Source organism: Amblyomma mixtum, chromosome 5 (genome assembly GCF_055824585.1).
Source record: "Amblyomma mixtum isolate Tamu chromosome 5, ASM5582458v1, whole genome shotgun sequence".
Taxonomy (NCBI): domain Eukaryota; kingdom Metazoa; phylum Arthropoda; class Arachnida; order Ixodida; family Ixodidae; genus Amblyomma; species Amblyomma mixtum.
The window spans coordinates 155,433,236-155,453,964 of NC_143016.1; the positions used below are offsets into that span (position 1 = coordinate 155,433,236).

Consider the following 20,729-nt stretch of genomic DNA (forward strand, 5'->3'; position numbering starts at 1 on the left):
ATTTATGCAGCTGGTGCCGTTCATAAAGCTCATTTCCAGAAAATCACTGCTGGTTCCGATGTGACACGCTATGTCGCTGCGTAAAATGAGACTCGCAGTGGCCGGCAAGGAGGGACGAGGTGTAGCCTGCACAGTGTCACTTAGTTTATTAGGTGTAACTGTCCAATGCCAAACGAAACAAACGGCAAAAATGGGAGTCCTCGCGCGTCAATTCTGGTGGTAAGGCAGCAAATTGTTGAAAACACAAGCCATGTGATGGTGGCACATAACACTAATACAACACAGAACGTTTGAAGAAAATGCAAGAGATAGCTTATAGCCATATTTTCGCAGGCTGTGTACACCCCTCATATTATGAGGGTAAAATGAAGAGTTACACACAGGCACTGCACGGTGTAATACTGACTTCAAGGAGGTCAAAGGAACAGCCGGGACTCCATGTCAGACTTGCAGCTAAAACCTCATATACTAGGATATAAGTTAAAAAAAACAGCGGTTCCCAACACTGGGCCGCAGTCCGCGGCGTCCTGTACTACTCAGGTGGCTAATCGCAACAGTAAACAAAATCAGCTTTTTCATGTTCGACTACGTCAAGCAATCCATGTATCAAAATTTTAGAGTCATAATTTTTTTGGTTGTGATGGGCTTGTTTAGAAAAGAAACATATCCAGCGGACTACTTCTTCGTTGTGGAGGAATTCTGTGCACGGAGGCTGAATGTGGGTGGAGCTTCACTGCAGACTTAAGTTGTATCCGACTATAGTTGAAGTTGTCCTCAAATGCCTCCACTGACAACTTCTCCGAAAGTTGTACCTCCACCACCTATCTGCATACGTTTGGACACACCCGTGCTTCTCTTATTTTTTTTTATGCTCCAACATCCCGTTTCAAACGCATCCTTCATCCCTCATTACGTAAACAAACCAATGATGAGTCAACTTGTGTGCTTTACACTTCCATATGCCACCTTAACCATGCCCCTTATTATGATCCCAATTTATCATAGACACTCCATAGGTCTTTATGAGCACTCACACCTGACAAATGCTAAATACGTGATATTTACAATATATCGCAAAAAAAATACAATCGCACATTGCACCACCTTTGTTCCTTTCAGGAAGTGAACAAAATTATGAGCAGGTAGAGAGAATTACCAATTCATTTCGGAAAACAAGACATCTGTAGCCAAACAGGAAAAACTAAAAAATGTTGAAGTTTTCAAGTCTTGTCTTGCAACAAAGTCACTGCAAACACAAAGCATTGTATAAAAATATGCATCTACATGAACAAACACCAACATAAAGTTCACAATTCATGCCACTTGAGAAATTCCACTTCAATAAACTCAATTTCTAAAACGTGCAACATTTCAGTTTACCTCCAACTATAACTATTTGAAAACATGTCAAGCCATCTAAGGTTTGACTAAGCTGACAAAGGCTCGGAACATTTCCTTGATTTATTCGTGAAACACCCCCAAAATTTTGCACATTTTCAAAACAAGTGAACACAGAGCTGTCAGTTTGGACACATCACACAACAATGTGATTGGGAACAAATCATAGCATAAAAATGTGCACACACATGGCAGAACAGCAATATGAAGATAATTCACACTAAGTGACAGGTCGCATTTCTATACACACAAGTTCAAAACCATTTCACATTGGTAGCACCAGGCACACATTTCAGTTTGCTACCATGAATAACCTTTTAAAGAATGTCGAACCATTTAAGTTTTACTAACCTTACACAAGTCACGAACATCTTAACACACCCAACATTTCGCTTTTTTTTTTTTAAACAACCAACGAAGGGAGCACTGCAGTTTGTCCATTTTGGAGACACTATATCTGAAGTGTGAAGTGCAACAAGCACTTGGCAGCTATGGCGGTCACACAAGACGGTGAGAAGGTAACTGTTGAGTACCAGGCGGAGTACCAGTGCAATTCATAACGGCTAGAAGCTAGGCAAGTTGCAAAGCACCTCCCGTTATCTGGCACAGTCGTGCCACAGTCGCAGCAAGTCAAAACGAGTGAACAGTTCGTGAAGCTGAGGGATTGTGATTTCAGTGGTCAATGACTGGACCGGGAGTGCCTTGGTACATTTTGTGAGCGAAATGACGACTATCAGCAACGTGCGTCCGTTGATGGGTCCGGCATAACCGGTGTCAAGCCGTGACCACTTAGTTCCTGTTTCTGGCCAACTGATAGGAGACTCGCAATGTGGTGTTGGTTGCGCTTGTATACATGGCATGCAAGAATGTCCAAGACTTTCGATCTCACCGTCCAGCCCAGGTCACCAGAATAGCGTCCGAGCCAGTCTTTTCATCGCGAATGCACGTTGCCGAGACTGATGCAGCTCAGTGAGCATAAGGTGTGACGCTTTCACGGGTACGAGAATCTGATGACCCCAGTGGAGCAGGCCATCTGCGCTCGACAGCTCCAGCCTTCTGAAAAATTAAGGTTGAAGATGACTGTGGCACTGCAAGAGGTGTTTAAGGCCATCCCTTTTCTACAAAGTGCCGGACAATACTGAGGTCTTCGCCTGCGCTCGTTAGTGCCTGTAAGGCACCAGGCAGATGAGCGGCCAAGGTGCTCTAATGCAAGTGCGTATTCTGGTAAGGTGCCCGAGAGACCAGCATCTGGAGTCGGCACGGGCAAGCGGCTGAGCGCATCTGCGATGGCGTTTTGCTTACCGGATCTATAGCCAATGCGGTACCGACATTGGCTCAGGAACAGAGCCCACCTCTGTATACGTGCTGATGCCATTGGAGGCGCAGGTCTATCTTCCCGTAGCAATCCCATGAGTGGCTGATGGTACGTGACCTCCGGTCCGAGTAGATAGTCTCGAAACCTTGCTACTCCGAACACCAGCGCCAGAGCTTTCTTCTCGAGCTGTGAATAATTCTTTCCAACTGAAGTCAATGTGTGTGAACGAAGAGTAATGGGCTTATCCATTTTGCCCATGCGGTGCGAGATAACAGCACCTAACCCCGACTGTGACGGATCACATTCCAACTGCACTGGTTGGTTGGAGTTGAAATATGTCAGCACTGGAGAGTCCAGAAGTTTGTTTAGCCTGGTGATATAAATTTTCCTGCTGTGTGTCCCACTATTATATCTGTTCCTTTTTAAGCAGTTGGTATGAGAGTAACAATGTGGACATGTGTGGCAGAAACCAGTGGTAATAAGCCAGAAGACCGAAGGACGAGTGCAGTTTTCTTATATTCGTAGGCTGCGGTGAATCTCGTATAGGAGCTAGATTCTTTTCAAGCGAAGTAAACGACTCAGTCTTTATGGAACTGACATTTATCTGTCTTCAGCTTGACACCATTGTCTTGTAACCGTCGCAAAACATCCCGGAGCACTGATACGTCCCCATCTTCGCTTTCTGCTATCAATACATCGTCCAAGTACACCTGCACACCCAGAAGGCCAGTCAGGGCAGTCCCCATGCATCGCTGAAAAATCGCAGCAGCCGAGGCAATTCCAAAGGGACGAGAGTTATAGCAGAAGAAATGCTTGTGAGTGTTTATGACAACCAAGTTCTTTGCCTTTTCATCCAACAGAAGTTTGTTATATGCATCCTTGAGATCCAGTACAGTGAAAAGGGATCCCCCACGAAGCAATGCGGAAATGTCCATGTCGTCAATGCTTGGCAGTGGGTACCGGTCGGTTGTACAGGCAGCATTTATGGTAGTCTTGAAATCGGCACAAATGCGAAGGGACTAGTCTTTCTTCCTTACCGGTACGATTGCCGCTGCCCACTCAGAATGTGCAATTGGTGATAATATGCCTTCACTGACTAAACGGTTCAGCTCTGTTTCAACTTTGTCACGAAGAGCATATGGTATTGGCCGCACTTTGTGGTACTTAGGTTCTGCGTTTTCTCTCAGGTGGTATTTCACCGGTGGCCCCCTAATGCTTCCAAGCCCCGGTTGAAAAAGGTAAAAAAAAAAAATCGTTCAAGAGGCTGTCCGGAGCTGCTGGAGTGGGTTATACCGTAGCGAGAAAACCAGGCGGCAGAAGCGAGAGCGCTTGGATTATATGCCTTCCGCAAAGGCTACGACCTGAGCATCCCACAACAATCAGGGCAGCAGGAATAGTCTTTCCTGCAAAATGTGCTCAGAGATTCAATTGACCGAGAGTGGACAGCTTGCCAAGGTAGCAGCTAAGCTTTTGTTTGCACTTCAATAACCAGGGCCAGCTTAGGCGATGCTTGGGATACACCTCCTGCAGGATGATACAAAATAGTGATCCCGTGTCAATCACCATACTGAGCGAAACACCACCCCAGCGAATGACCCTGCAGAGTGACTGGGGCAGACTTGGCTTTTCCTGTGCTTCCTGCAGTGTGAATGCGGTTGAAATATCACCTTCCTCCATTTCAGGTGCCCCGCTGTCTGACTGAACAGCGTAAGCACCGCCATAATGCCTGTGACAGGTCCGAACACACGATTGTGAGCAGCATTTTAGGGCGCAATGGCCAGTCGTTCCACTCCGAAAACACTGCTCTCTTTTATATGGACATTCCTTTGCCTGATGATCACGATTTCCGCAGTGTGCGCAATCAATACATCTCCGATTTTTAGCTTTGGTGCTGTTCTGATAGCTGCGTGACTAGCCGGCTAAACTGTGCATCGTTGCCTTGTCATCAGGCTGCGTCGTGGCGCTCATTTCCCGTGCGGCTGCCTCTGCAACCATGGTATTAGTTTCGGAAGAAGACTTATCAAGTTCATGTGCATTAAGACCAACAGACTTCCTCCCAAATTTAAAGTGCACCCAGGTGCAGAAGTGACTGCTGTCCCCGACGCCTTCACAGGCTTTCTGTCTGTGCTGGGCACGCTGGAGGGAATCCCACCGGACCAGACAACTGTCAGTTGAGGGTCGCTGGTTAATTTTCCACTATTATCAAATGGTAGAGTTGCACTATGAAATACATTTATCCTGCTGTCACCGTCCAAAGTTCATGCTGAAAGTGGTGGCTTATAATGTGGGCTACCAAATGCAACATCTCTTGAAGGGGCAATGTAGAGGGCACTGCTCAATTATATGAAAACGGATGCTTGCTGAAATAGAGGGCCTAGTTTCCAGCCTTGAGAGCATCTTCGTTGGTTCCACCCGCTAGCCAGGGTCAAGGCTAGGCCTAGCGGGCAACCCAACACACTAACATGGCCATCTGCACAGCTCTGACTCAAGCGCGCCAGTACGAAGATGCTGATAACGAATGCAGAATTTGCAACTCAGTGGAATCGCTGTGGCTTGCAGTCAGCAGTACACAAATGCATAAAGGGAAGCTGTCGTTGGGTGAAAAGCTTGCCCATCTCTCTTAGTTGTGAGGCCGTACATCGCAGCCGCGTGCGGAGAGTGCCCAACTCGGCGTGCCTTCTGAAACTTCTGTACCAAGAGTGGCCCCTTTGAATTACTATGCATGAAGAAAAAACAAGTGGGTGAGAAGTAAAGGCGAAAACCGTTAGCCAGTATGGTGAAGCCTGGCTGCCGTGAAGGGCCATCACCTGAAAGTAAAGTTATTTGAAGTTCTTGTCAACAAATGCGGCCGTCATTCAATGCCGACTCCTGCACCAAAGTCTCAGTCGTCGCAAGCATATTTCCCGGCATTCCTTTCAAGGTTCACAACCCTTTCATTCGTCCCCTCCGAAAAATATTAGAAAACAAAAGAGAGGGAGTCCGGACCAGCAACATTTTGCTGGGCTTAAAGCCAATTGAAGATAAATGAAAAGGAAATAATGCTCGAAATTAAAAAAGACATTTTGATAGAAAAAGAACGGTGTAGAGGGACAGAGACTTAGACCCCTACAAAACGGAGCGTGACGTAGGTGAAGAGGAGAGGCTCGGAACCAGGTATCAACTGTGTTTCTTCTACTCATCACGTGGCCCCACGTAGCCACCACGAGCGTATGTCATCAGCCGAGGCAGAGCACCACTGCTGATGGTGATACTGCCACTACAGGGCTCCCGAAGAACTCGCCTGCAGCAGTTGCTCAGCACTGAGGACCCTGGTGACCGTCGACCATCTCAGCTCCTCCATCGCATACGACAGCTGCTCGGTGACCGCCCACATGACGTCAACAGCGCCTGCCTCAGAACCTCGTGGTCGTCCTGGCTGCAGTAAGCGACATTAGCTTGTATAAGCTCGTGGAGTTGGCTGACCGTGTCTCGGACTACTCTGGCCCGCGTTCTGTGGCTGCAATTCCTTCTGCCGCGTCATCCACTCTCGTGGACCAGCAGTCAAGCCTCGAGGCTAAAATCAACCACCTTGCGAGCACTGTTGCCGCACTGCGAGCGTCCATTCCTCGTCGCTGCCAGTGTTCCTCTCGCCAACGGTTGCGCCATCGTTCCAGTTCCAGTCATCCAGTCCAGTTCCAGTTCCTGGAGCCAGAGCCCAGCCCAAGACGGGTTCTGCTGGTACCACCACAAGTTCGGTGCTGCTGCTTGCCAGTGCCGGCAGCGTTGCCTATGGTTGGGAAACGCGCCGACGAGTCGCTGATGGCGGCCAGTTACTCTGGCTCTACATCCAGCCGCCTACTATACATCACCGACAGGATCTCGGGATGCCGCTTCCTCGTGGACAGTGGTGCACAGGTTAGCATTGTGCTTGCCTCCCGCCTCGTCCGGCAACGTGCTGTGCAAGGAGCGCCTTTGCAGGCAGTCAACACCCCCAACAGCGCTCAGTCACCCATGGTTTGGGCTTGCACCGCACATTTCGATGGATTTTCATTATCGCGGCCGTGCGGTTTGCAATCCTCGGAGCAGACTTTATCGCCACTTTTGGCCCGGCTGTCGACCTCCGATCTCGCCGACAGGTGGACCACACGACTCACTTGTCTGAACAGCATCCTCGCCCCGGTGGCCACCCCCATCCTCCAAGCCACCCCGCAGCTGCCGTCGTCCGCCTTGTGCTGACATGCGTCTGCGTTCGAGTCACGTGAGAACAGTGACGCCATTGGGCATGTATATATTTGGCTGCAATAAACAGACAGGCGTCTTTCGCTCTGGGCTTGGACACGGACCTCGCTGCTTCTCGATTCATCTCCGTTGTGCTGGAACGCTCACCCCGATAGCAGCCGGATGCCGCTACGACACGCCTTTGCTGCGATTCTGGCCAATTTTCCTGCCATTACGTGACCCAGCAACTTTGAGCTTCCCGTCCGTCACACCTTCACACACCACGTAGTCACTACAGGCCCACCAGTGTTTTGCTGACCGTGCCGACTTGCTGGTGACCGCCTTGCATTGCCCACCTCGAATTCGACTATATGCTGCAATTGGTTATCATTCGGCGCTGCATATGGTGCCAAAACATGACCCCGGCGATTGGCGCCCCTGCGGCAACTATCATGCCCTCAACGCCCACACTGTCCCGGATCGATATCCTCTCCCTCATATTCATCACTTTGAGGCCAACCTGCAAGGCATGACCATATTTTCCAAGATTGACCTGGTGAAGGCCTACCATCAGATCCCGGTGGAGCCTGCAGACATCCCCAAGACTGCCACTGTAACACCGTTTGGCCTCTTCAAGTACACCCATATGCCCTTTTGTCTGCGAAACACTGCTCAAACATTCCAACACTTCATCAACGAAATCACTAGAGGCCTGTGTTTTGTGTTCGCGTATCTCGATCTTGTGTTGCCAGTTCCTCAACAGAAGAACACGCTGAACACCTGTGCCTGCTCTTTTCACGCCTCGAAGAGCACCCTCTTGTCATCAATCCAGCCAAGTGCGTTTTTAGCGTCAGAACCATCGAATTGTTTGGCCATCACGTATAAGCGCAGAGAATTCGCCCTCTGGAGAGCATGGTGCGCGCCATCCGAGACTTTTTTCACCCCAAGTCACTCCGCACGCTTCGCGAGTTCCTCAGCCTCCTAAACTTCCACTGTTTCTTGACCGGAATTGCCCACATTACCCTACCCCTCACCAATCTCTTAAAGTCACAGCATGGTCCTCACACTCCTCTCGAGTGGACGTCAGCTGCCGAAATCGCCTTCAAAGTCGTCAAGAACACACTTGCCGATGCTACTCTGATCATGCACCCACTGGCCAACGCCCCGTTGAGTCTCATCACCGACGCCTCTGGTGCAGCTGTAAGCGTCATCCTGCAACAGCTTCAGGACGACTGCTGGTGCCCGCTGGGTTTCTTCTCCTAGAAGCTGAAGCGTGCAGAAGCGCGTTACTGTACTTTCGGCTGTGAGTTGCTACCTGTCTATCTCGCCATTTCCGTCACATCTTGGAAGGAGCCGTTTCTCATGAGCTCACCGACCACAAGTCCTTAACTTTTGCTTTTCGTGTGAATCAAAGATCATACACTGCATGAGAGAAACAGCACCTGAGTTTTAATTCTCTATTTACGGTGGATATCAGACAGATCGAAGGACCCGTGAAGAGTGCTGCCGATGCGCTCTCCCGTGTCGCTCATCAGACGCGCTCGACTTCGCAGCGCTGCCTGCCACACAGGCGTTAGGCAGTGAGCTTCAAGCCTCCAGGCCAGCCCTAGCTCTCTGAACTTGTCGTCAGTGACCCTGCCGTCCTGCTCAGGCACCATCGTGTGTGATGTTTCCCGTGGTTCTCTACTAACTTTTGTAACCACCGCGTTCCGCCGCCAAATGTTCGAACAGCTGCACAACGAAAGACATCCCAGCATTCGTGCTACGCGTCTGACCTAACGTCAACAGAGACGTGCATCGCTGGGCTCGTGAGTGCTTGCAATGTTAGCGTGCAAAAACAACGCGCCACATGTGGTCACCTCACCACCCTTTCCAGCCCCCCCGACTGTCGTTTCGATCATGTCCACGTCGACATTGTTGGCTCTCTTCCTCCATCACGAGGTTTCAATACATTCTTACGTGTGTTGACCGCTACACACGGTAGCCTGAAGCCTTTCCACTGCCCGATACCATCGCGTGTACAGTGGCGTCCGATACCTGGTTCCCAGCCTGTTCGCTTCGTCTGCACCGCGCTCTGTTTAATTTGTAGGGGACTAAGTCTCTGTCCCTCTGCAGTTCGGTGAACCCAGATGTGATGGACGCGGATAACGCTGCCACGGTTGTGGCACCTGGGCCCCAGGTCCTGGCTCATACATCGCCAGCGTCCACGTTCAGCTGCTGTCATTTTGGCCTTGGAATCCTGCCGTATGGTTCTCGTAAGAGGAGGCTGCGTTCTACCTTTGGCACATCACTTCACAACGCGTGAAGTATCTCCACCTCGTGTCGACTCTCTCTCTCCTGAGGTAATGGATGAGTCTGATGACGTTTTAAAGACGTCTGACCCTTCCTCCCCGTATGAACACTTCAATGCTACAGTCCTGGCCCGGAAGTCCATCTCGGAGTGCAGCCGCTTACTAATGGTGATTGTGCTGCTACAAAGGGGAAAAAAATGAGAAAAATGGAAGTTCATGGCACCAAGGCTTACACCTCCAGGAAAGGTGAGGGAAGTGAATTGGAATGGCCAGGAAATGGTTGGGTTATATCGTCTTGGCTTCGGGAGCCTACAACGCTACTTTGATATATCATGGAAAGCATGTTGAAGAGCAGCTTTATGTATTGGCAGCGCACCCAAGCCACAAGAGTGCACCAGGTTCATAACCAGGTTCATTTGGTCACTACTGATTTCTCTGGCTACTGGTTGGTATCGTGACTGCCCAGGAAGGGAAACTTCCCACAGCAGATGCCCCGGATACTTCAAGGGTAAGAAGGTGTTGTGAACATGATCAATGATGTTATCTTCTTTGGCAAGACACGCACAGAGCATTACTGTCGCCTGAAGGAGGCTTCAGCAGCAGGCTAGCTCGTGCTTCGCATTGAAGAGTATGTCTGCAATCTACATTTCTTCCTTGAGATGGTCCACCAGCTACTACTGGCAATGTTGGGAGCATGGATGTTGACTTGCCACCTTCGCAGATTCAGCTGTTCTGTCTGGAGCTGATGTGCATCCAGTGCATTGCCGTATGTACCCAGCAAACTGTTAGCCATTCAGGACATGCTGTCATGTGGACTACCGAACGGCCCACTGCCAAGGCAAGCTCATCTTGTTGAGCTGTTTTCTGAAAGGATTCTTTGCACCCTTCCAGATTTTGTCTCCACGTGCCAAGACGAACGTCCCAAAGCTTAACCCAATGATGGCGAGTGCAACCTTCTGCTTGAGTACTGCACCAAAGGTTGGCCCAGGCAGTCGAGACTACTGCTTCAGATTTAAGGAGTACTGGCAAAATCAAGGAAACCTCAGAGTTTTCGAGGGGCTAAGTTACGATTTAAGGTCCAATGTTCGGGTTCCACCAAAGTTGCCCCGCCGTCCAAGAAGTATAAAAGACGCAATCAGTCAACACTTGAAAAAAAGTAAACTGAAGCTTGTACAATCATAACAAGCTCAACACGATTGGTTTACAAAGTGCATGGCACGCCTTTCACTTTTTGCAAGGTTCAAAGCCCTCTCCCTAACAAAATAAAAATGAAAACACATGAAAAGACATCAAAAACACTCCCACGTGTTGCTGCCTTCCTGAACACTCGTGACCCTGACGGCCTCCCCCCATCAGGGCAATTATTAGCTTCTACCAAGTCGCTACCACCGCGAGTAAAAAAAAAAAACAAGCGCTGAACCACGTTCCTACGCCATTCATCTTCACGACGACTGTTGACAGAAGTCCCCCGAAATCCAGGAAGCAGCACAAAACCTGCTGTTGCTGGGTTTGTGCAGGGACATCCCTTTTGTCCAGCTCCATTTTGTTATGCCAGCCCGTTTCATGAACGTCACAATGCCACGGAGCTTGTTAGACGCGTCCTTGCTGACTGTACGTCACACTTGATTGCTCCCAGACAATCTTTGCTATGTCAGGACGAGGGGTGGCCGGAGTATGGCGGCTTCAACGAGGCGACAGCCCACATCATTCTTGGCGCCTCTGGTGCAAAGCAACTCCTTGGAGGACAATTAGCAAACCGTGGGACCCAGCCCACGTCTCCACGCGCAGCTGCATCGTTCCAGCAGACGGCACTTTGGGTGGTTCCAGGAAAACGTGCCCCCGTCCTTCCCTATGTCGCGACTCAACGTCCGCCTGCCTCGTCTTGTGAGCTTCTTGCCGACACACATGACAGGGGTTGCGAGCAGATCGCCACTTCGGGGTGCCAGGGCAGCAACAAAAGGACAGATGGTCCTAACAGCACCGCAGGCATCCACCGATCCCTTACAGGTTACTTCTCAAAGGAGGTCACATTGTTGTGTCGGTGGCTCTTCAGCATTCCATACGGATCTCAATCATGACAAGCATCAAGATATTAACTGAAGCAAAGGCATAGCTCAAGAGTCAGTGTGGTGGCCTACAGTGAACAGTAACACTAAGACTAACTGTGGTAAGCGCGTAGAGCCAACAATGCCTTCTCAGACTCCAAGTCTTCGCTAGGTGGAGGTGGGAGCCGACCTTTTCCAATCTTCCCTGTAGTCACTAGTCAGCACTGTACTACAACAATGGCAGTCATTGCAGCAATCAAGACCGTATCTGCCGGTCATGGCATCTCAGGGGTGGTCCACAATTCTCATCCCACATCATCTTTACCTTCGCATAGCCGTAAGGCTTCAGGCATGTCACCAGCAGCCCAAGATTCCCACAGTCCAAAGCAGAGGTGGACAGGATGGTGTGGACCGTCAAGGACCAGATGCACAAGGTGGACAATGCTTTCTAGGCACTGCTTGTCTACCAGGAAATTCCTAGTGTCAGTGAGGTAAGCCCAGCACAACTTCTCATAGGCAGACACCTGCAAAACCGAGTTCCTAAGACATCAAAACGGCATGAGCCAGGCTGGTCCTCGACTCAGTCTTTTAACCTGAGTGATCAAGCTAATAGAAAAAGGAATACAGGTCAGGTACAGTGGCCACTTAAGACAAGTGGGCAACATCGGGTGCATGACATAAGTAGCCCTGCGATGGTTTTGGGACATCCTCCAGCCGTACGTAGTGGAGGACCTGAAGGAAATTCTTCAATGCTGCAGGTTATTCCTCATCCCACTGTTCAATGTCCCAAGGTCCGGGGGTCCTACCGAACGTGTTACCGGAGATGAAACTGAGAGGAAGCCATCAAAGCAGTGAGACTAATAATACAGCAGGGACGGAGCTAGTTCTTCCTAGCCCGACCTCATGGCTTCGCCCCGGTCACAACCTTCAAGTTCATCCTTTTTAGTGTCAAGGTTTAGAAAACTGATCCGAAGGGCCAAATGACTGAACTTGTACTTGTGTAGTGCTGAGCATACTGTGCATTTCTCTTCCTCTCTTAAATAAGGGGGAATGTAGTGTGTGTTGCACTAGGTGGCATCACTGCATCCTCAGCTACATATACCATGTGCAACAAAGCTTTGAGGCCTTCTGCCCTTCTAAACAGCACGGTGTGTGGTTCACGCTTGTGGAAGTACATCCCGCTACAGTCTGATGAGAAGGTGCAGAAGAGCGAAAGCACGAGTGCCCCACAGTCATGCAGGAGGCAAAGCAATGAAGCCGAGTCACAGCGTCACTGCATCCAAAAATTCATCCAAACACTCACTCCATCACTGCAGAGGAACTGGGTGTCTGCTTCATTCTTCAGAGAGAAAAAGACGCAGTCAAGCCTTGCTAGAACGAACTGGTTTTGAGCCCCCTTTGAACCAGTCATAGAAATCCACGTATGTGGAACCTATTTTTTATAACGTAAATTCTTCTTACCACTGCACATTGTGTTCAAATGCATTTGTAATACATACGAAACCAGGTGTAGTGGCAATGACGTTTGTGAGACAGTACTGCAAAGTTCTGCAATTGCTACGGCTGCATGAAATGTATTCAGCCTGTACTAACACAGCATTACACAGTTGCGAGGCACTGCTATTCTACATAAACATGAGGCAGCACCAAACATTTCAATGCCAGTTTACCATTCACAGGGACACAGCTTTGAGGTTCCACAGATTCTTCATATATTTACCAACTGTTCTTTCTGACCAAAAGTTCAGGCTTACCATTGCCTCGCATAATGAGGTAGGCCAGCAGGTTAATGGATGTGAATAATGCTTGCCGCGAGGTGATTGCTGCGAAGCTACACATGGGATATAAGTGATGCCAAAGTGGAAAGCTTTCAATTCATTTAGACCACACCAATGGTAAATTCAATGCAGTCTGAATGCAAAAATTTCGAGGGGGCACTTTGGAGATCTAAAGTGTGATGAGGTGAAAGCCTTTCCTGCACCGCTCTCCTAGACAAGGAGAACTGCATATGCGTTGGCAGGAAGTCAGCGCAGGATAGTGGTTAGCACGCTCGGAAAACGCCACAAATGCCAAACGTTTTATGCAACAGACGAATGGACAGAGTCATGGCCACGAATATGAGCCATTAAAGGCTTTCGCCTTAAAAATGCCTCTGAACTGGACAATGTCACTGAACATTAAAGAGCCCCACGTGGTGCTGCGGACTCCACAGAGCAGATACAGCTCAGAAACACATCAGGAACAGGCCTCACTGCCACCAAGTTACTCATCAAGGTGATGTCATTGAACATTAAAGAGGCACACGTGAAGCTGCAGACTCCACAGAGCAGATACAGCTCAGAAACACATCAGGAACAGGTCTCACTGCCACCAAGTTACTCATCAAGGTGATGTCATTGAACATTAAAGAGGCACACGTGAAGCTGCAGACTCCACAGAGCAGATACAGCTCAGAAACACATCAGGAACAGGTCTCACTGCCACCAAGTTACTCATCAAGGTGATGTCATTGAACATTAAAGAGGCACACGTGAAGCTGCAGACTCCACAGAGCAGATACAGCTCAGAAACACATCAGGAACAGGTCTCACTGCCACCAAGTTACTCATCAAGGTGATGTCATTGAACATTAAAGAGGCACACGTGAAGCTGCAGACTCCACAGAGCAGATACAGCTCAGAAACACATCAGGAACAGGTCTCACTGTCACCAAGTTACTGCGGTGGCTGAATGGTTACGGCGCTCGGCTGCTCACCCGAAAGACGCGGGTTCGATCCCGGCTGCGGCGGCTGAATTTCGATGGAGGCGAAATTCTAGAGGCTCGTGTGCTGTGCGATGTCAGTGCGCGTTAAAGAGCCCCAGGTGGTCGGAATTTCCGGAGCCCTTCACTACGGCGTCCCTCATAGCCTGAGTCGCTTTGGGACGTTAAACCCCAGTAAACCAAACTATAAACCAATCACCAAAACCTTAGAAAGATTGCACTGCCCATTGCTGTGAGTACTGCAGGCCGCAGTGCAGGTCCTATGGCCTGCAGTACTCATAGCAGTCCCCAAGCTGGTGGCCCTTGGATCCGCAGTGTTGGCACTGGTGGATGAGGTACCTGGCTGGTGGAGCTGCGAATGGTGCCAGGATGCCCGCTCCGAAGAATTTTGAGAGGCCCCTGGCGAAGACTTCTGCCAGCTCCTCGATGCCTTCGCCAGCCGAGAGATGGTAGCCGTCAGCCGCAAAAAGGTGCCTCTTGGGCACCCGCATTGCATCCAGGAAGCGATGCTGAAAATAAAATGCGCTATGCTGATAAATAAGGCAAATTGAGGAAGACATCCCAACAGCATACAGCTGCAACAAGTATATCGGCTTTCTGGCACACCTAACCAGTAAACAATGCATAAAGAAGGCAGAAAAAATGCATCCACACAAACGCAGTGCTCACTGAAAACCAAATTAAAATGCCTTAAATATACTTACGGCTGGTAACCAAGCACACACACAAGGATAAGAACAGAGACCTGGATTTCCCCGTGTGCTAGGAGTGCTTTTTGGAAAGATAACAGCATATACTGATAACTTCAACGCCTCCTAAGGTGCATTCACACTACATCAAATTTCCAGCAAGCGAAGCGGATTCGCTTCGCCGTAAAAACTGTGACCTGTTTTCATCTGTTGACGCCCGGGCGAGGCCGAAACGCTGAGCCGCTGCTGTTTCTCGCTTTTCCACACACTTCCCGGCCACCACATCACCGCTTGCGGCGTACATAGATATGTTTAGAAAAGAGCATAAATTTACGCTGTCTGCGTCACATAAGTGTAAGCACGCTTACGTAGGCTAAACGCAGACGCATTCCCATTTTTAGTTCAGCGTATGCAAACAGACTAGCAAAGAAAAGCCCACCCTAGTGGCGCCATCTGCTTGTCAGGACTTTAACCATTACTGTCAACCTACCGACGCTCCTCATAAGCCTAGTAGCGGCAGAATCGTCACTCTAAATAAAAAATAAAGCAAATTTAGCACTCATACGTTTACATATAGGTGAGGTGAAGAAAAGGACCGGTGTCCCATTTAAGGCCACTGAATGCGCTGAAAAAGGCAGCAACAACGACGAATTCATTCCAAGGCGAGGCGTCTTGCTTCGAAGGGTGCCGCCATGTTTTTGGGTGCGGAACTTTCCCGGCCGCGGAAATCGGCCCTGAACAGATCGGCCTCGCGTCGCCACTTTTCACTCTTGTCGGCGTCAAAAGCGGCCGAATCTGGCCGAATCCGCTTCGCTCGCCGGATTTTTGGACAAGTATGAAAGCACTTTTAGTCTTCTCAGCTTCTACAGTTTCCAGTTTGTTTGTTTTTTTGAGAATAAGTCTGAATTAAGGAACCCACTGGAGCTATAATGTGCAGCCCTGTCCTACATGGCCAGTTTCATCCTGATAGCATGCCACAAGAGTCTCATTACGACACCCAGTCTAACACACTACCTGCTAGAGAGAGGATTACGACACATCACACTTAGCACGCAGTAAGGGAGCTTAAGGGATGCAGCTTTTAAATGTCAGAAATTGGCCAATACACTTCTATGCCTCCTATAACCTGTCCTTATGTTTCATTGCTGAAATTCATCCAAGTATTATAGAAAAATTGTTTCACAAACCGTAGTGCTTCTACATATAGGGCAAGCGCTCGAACAGTTGGCATTCTCCATTCAGTTTCTTCTGCCTAGTTACTCACGAGCTTGTGCAGCAATTTCTTCTAAACTCTTTCATTTATTTGTACCGTTTGTTTTGCTGTACTTCTAGGACCATACTGCAGACCAAGTATTGTCTTTTGCAAATTCATGAAATTCGTTTCGCGGATGCAGTGCAAAATTGAAGTCCACTTCACCGCAATACAGGGCGCACTGTAGCAGACGACGCGCGAAGCCCCACCTGCAGCTCTGACTGCTCCTGCGCAATAATTTCTATGGCGCCCGCCAGAGGCGCCCCGCGGAGCACCGGCAGCACGGAGCGACATTCTAAGAGTGGACGACCCTGTACATGTACTTCTGGATGTCTTCTCTCTCGTTGCCTTTAATCCCGACATGGCTTGGCACCCAGCAAAGTTTTCAGTTTTGTCCTTGACCTGTGCCTATTTTTATGTCGTGCATAATGTTGCCAAGAAGCACAGAGATTGCATTCTTAAAGAGAAGAGCTATAAGTACACTTAGACAGCCTGCGTAAAAAAAATAAGTCTATGTAAGGTGATTTAATATTTTTTCTACACCTACACAGACGGCATAACACTGAGCACTGAGAATCGATACACACTGTGGAAGTCTTACTATTACTTTCCCATTCCCTTGTACCACTGCGCTTTCAACTGCATAAAAGTCTGCGAACCCATTGTACCTTTCTGAGAGTACAAGAAATTCTTACATAATCTGTTGTTATGGAGTTTACTTCTTACAGAAATGAGTTAGCATGAAGTCGCAGACTGCTAGCAAATTGTACCATGAAGGAAGTGGACCTCATCTTTGAGCAATGTCAGGTAGTGTGTCTAATATGCCGAGGTTTTTGCACGCCTCTTCAAAACGTATTAGGAATGGCCTAGTAGCTTGTGGTTTGTTGTTGAACAGTGTAGCATTGAAGCTATCCCTTCGTTGGTTTGAAGAGGAGGAGAGCTGAGTGTCTCTCTGCGACATGCAGCCCGATCATGTTTTAATGCTTAAAGTGATCAAATTATGATTCTAACATGTTCTTGGATGCTTTGGACAAACATTAGTGCTGTCTTCCCACTCCTTTACGACAATATCAGTCGAAGTACTGCCTGTCGGAGCCGAACCCCTAGAAGCAGCAGCCGTCAGGATGAGGCAGGAGCCGAGCAGTGAGCAGGCATATAATGGCAGTGTGACCACGCCATCAAAGATGGTAGCCCCAATGACTCGGCGCTGTAAAGTCTATAGGCAAGCAAATTTAAATTTAGAGGACATAGTAGTAGCGCTTAAAAAACAAGGACGACAGGGTAGAGAAAGACAGCACAGGCGCTAGACATCAACTGACTTTATTCTCGAGAACAACAACGAATTTATAGGCGACAATCAGGAGCATAAAAAATCAACTTTTGAATCGCATGCGTGATGGCACTTCCCGATACAAGAACCTCAAATCTTTAGTGCACAGATAAACATTCGGTTTGCTCACGCAGGTTTGGGAAGTATTGGAAGCCTTTCTCATTCACTCGGAATGGCAAACCTGCGTGAGCAAACCAAATGTTTATCTGTGCACTAAAGATTTGAGGTTCTTGTATCGGGAAGTGCCATCACGCATGCGATTCAAAAGCTGATTTTTTATGCTCCTGATTGTCGCCTATAAATTCGTTGTTGTTCTCGAGAATAAAGTCAGTTGATGTCTAGCGCCTGTGCTGTCTTTCTCTACCCTGTCGTCCTTGTTTTTTAAGCGCTACTACTATGTCCTCTCAATCTAAACACCAACTAGCCCAGCTGTCTGCCTTAAATTTAAATTAATATGCAATGTGGTTGGCATGTAACTTCGCTGCTCGCCTGTTTTGGTACAAGCTACATAGTTGGCTCTGTCTGCCACTGCATCAGTCATTGCCACTCGGACAATGCGAAGGACAAAAACTAGCCCACTAGCACGTGCGACCCTGCATAACTTCTAGCTCGCTCTTTGCTGTTTGCATCAACAATGTGTACATTTTCCCCTGCGCACACACCACGCTGTTTGGATGCCATTTCTCCTCACACTGTTTGCACAAGTTGTCGCATTCAGAGCCATAGATTTTGCTGTTCATGTGAACTAGTATGATTTTGGTGCTTGAGAAGGTCATTCGCTAACCACTTTTCATTCCTTTGATCATGCTCTTCCTCCTTAAAAAAAAGGTGTCACATTTATCGGGAGCGTGCGCTGATGTTAGAACTTCCAAAAACGTGCCTAGTGCACACCCAAAGCGTTTTTTCTGAAATTAGCGTCAGCTACGGACACACAGGCACACAACGGCTAGCATTTTGTATCCTGCAATAATAACAATAATAATACAAAAACATTTACCCTAGTTGTCACTGTGGCCACTGCCACATAGTGATACTTAGCTTGAATCTGTGGGCTGCCAAGAGATGCCCAAGGCAGCTGACCAGACATTGAAGAATGCGCAGCACATAAACAGTGGCATGTTTGTGCAAGAATGCCTACATGTCTGCACATTACAAATTTTCTACCACGGCCTTTTGGAAGATCTGCCATCATTAACGTACCAGAGACTCACAGGCAACTGGATGCTGCATCCTCAATCATATGCTATGCATGAACTCCTTAGGGCCCTCGCGATAATGTCATGTTCTGCTCCAGGTATCAGTTTCAATATTTGTTTCCCTTGCAATAAACTCCGCATTGTGTTTTGTGCAAGCTGTAAACAAACTGCTTTTAAAAACAAATCTGTTCTAGAATTTGCTTTTTTATTTATTTATACATGTACCTATATTCTTCTGCAGGGGCATTACAGTAAGGGGGTGTAGCAGAAATGAGAATATAAGTTGGACAGCAATGTATGTGGGTGATATGTGAGATATGTGCAACTGGCACATATCGCCGACACACATAGCTGCTAAAAAATCTTGAGCCTTTTTTTTGGAAAAATTTCTTCGTAGAATCCGAAACGCAACATCCATTTCACAATTTTTCTATGGTAAAAGTAGCCGTGTTGGCCCACATTACAATCGGTTACCTTAAAACTACTGTCGCTCAAATTCTGGGTTTGCCAAGAAGTTCACTCATTCATGGCCCAAAAGCAGCTCGCAAGAATCACAGAAGGATTTGAGGATTAGCGAAGGAAGTTTTTTTAGGATGCTTTCAGCCAAGACGCTGCCAGTGCTCGCTTCATCTGAGCTATAGCTCGGTGAAATAGTATAGTGAAAGCTTGGTAGGCATAATGGGGCAAGGTAGGTCATTTTGGCTACCTATTATTAACTATTATGGTTGTGGGAGACTAAAGTCCCTTCTTGCAAATTTTTGCAAGACTCACAGCATCCCTGACAAATGCAATATATTACCAGAAGATTTTTACTGTTGCCATAATTCATGCCGCTTAGTCTTAAAAATGGGGAGCTAGTACAATTACACTTCCCCGATGCCGTGAGGTGACTGGACAAGGCGACGCTTCAAGGGCATGCCAGTGATTGGCAATGGTGTCACGGGACACATCACCAAAGAAGATGACCTCATGCAATTACTGCTTAACAGTTTGACAAGTGTGTATGGTATACTGCAACCCCTCCAGTGTAGCAAGCAATAATTAGAATGCTTGCAATAGTATAGCTGCCATGTTATGAAACGCTCAGAGAGTATGCCAGGCACCTGGAAATTGGCCTTGAAGGAGATAGCTGCATCTGTGGGTGCACATCTCGATTCCCAGAGACGAAGGAAAGTTTGGGCTCTGAGAATAGCAAGGGGACTGTGCCATGCACTGTCTGCTCGCCTTCACTTTTATCAAAACAGTTCGCACATTAACGATCACATGGAGGCGTTAAAGTTTTTTTCCGCGACTGTTTGTTTCCCGATGCAAACATAGCACCACTATATTTGTCTAATCATCCTTGTACAGTCGTCAGCACGCCTGTATAAAGCGCTAGAACGCCACCCTATGACACAAAGAAAGTGAAAGTATGTTATACTGGCGCCAGAACGAAGGCGCGTTGGCGTACTGTCAACTGCGCCGAGCAAACATTTAACTGTTTTGTTCCTCGGCACGCCGCTCCAGCGCTCGGCAGGCTGGCTGACTGCACTTGCCTTTCTGTGAAAGGCGAACAACAATTAAGGCAAGTATGAAGCGGTACTCACGTCTGGGTTTAAGATGCCTACACACGGCATCCGCTTAAGCGCAGCCGTCAACTTGCGGTTAAGCAAGCGACGGCTTGCCTCGGCGTCCGTCGTGGCGAAACATCGAGGCAGCACCTTTGCCACGAAGACGACAGGTGCCACGTCGCGCAGCAGGAGCAGGACAAGGGCCTGTGACGCGAAATATATGTGAATTCCGTACAGAAATGAACCGAAATTGGAAGCGTTCAGGAACCACGTAGTACGTACCTTAATGTTGTCGCAAATCGCTTGCGGAGTGAACCTAGGGCACGTGAGGTCATTCCCTCCCACGTACACCACGACAAACTCGCACCGACTAAAATTGAGTCGGCGCACAGCGCTTGCCAGCCGCACGGCGTCGTAGCCCCCGAAGCTAAATGTGCACGTCTCAACCGACGGCCGTAACCGCAGGCGAGACCTGCACATTCGCTTGAGTTGGCTGTCGCCGACCAAAATGCCTCGAATGGCCATCGCTAAACGCAGAAATACCACCGAGGCGAAGACCCTTTTTGCCTAGGGACTGTCAAGCGTTACGTTCCCTAGGCTTATTAAACTGGCGACCAAAAAGCCCTACTTTTGACGCGCTAGGGACACTAGGGGGGCTGGAGTCCCTAGGTTCATTTTCTCATGTGAGTCGGCTCGCGCAGCAGG

General features: G+C 48.5%; 2 protein-coding genes across 2 annotated transcripts in view; one reads left to right on the plus strand and one right to left on the minus strand.

The window, feature by feature from the left end:
- LOC149344209 (uncharacterized) overlaps nt 1-20,729 on the plus strand; it is a 63,516-nt gene that overhangs the window by 22,559 nt on the left and 20,228 nt on the right. The window lies entirely within an intron of this gene.
- On the minus strand, nt 123-20,608 carry LOC149344210 (uncharacterized). The gene is made up of 3 exons (XM_089546213.1): nt 20,307-20,608; nt 20,061-20,228; nt 123-14,516 (listed from the first exon to the last, which is right to left on the minus strand). Exons 1-3 carry the CDS (start codon nt 20,547-20,549, stop codon nt 14,268-14,270), a joined length of 660 nt encoding a protein of 219 aa, XP_089402339.1. The 5' UTR covers nt 20,550-20,608; the 3' UTR covers nt 123-14,267.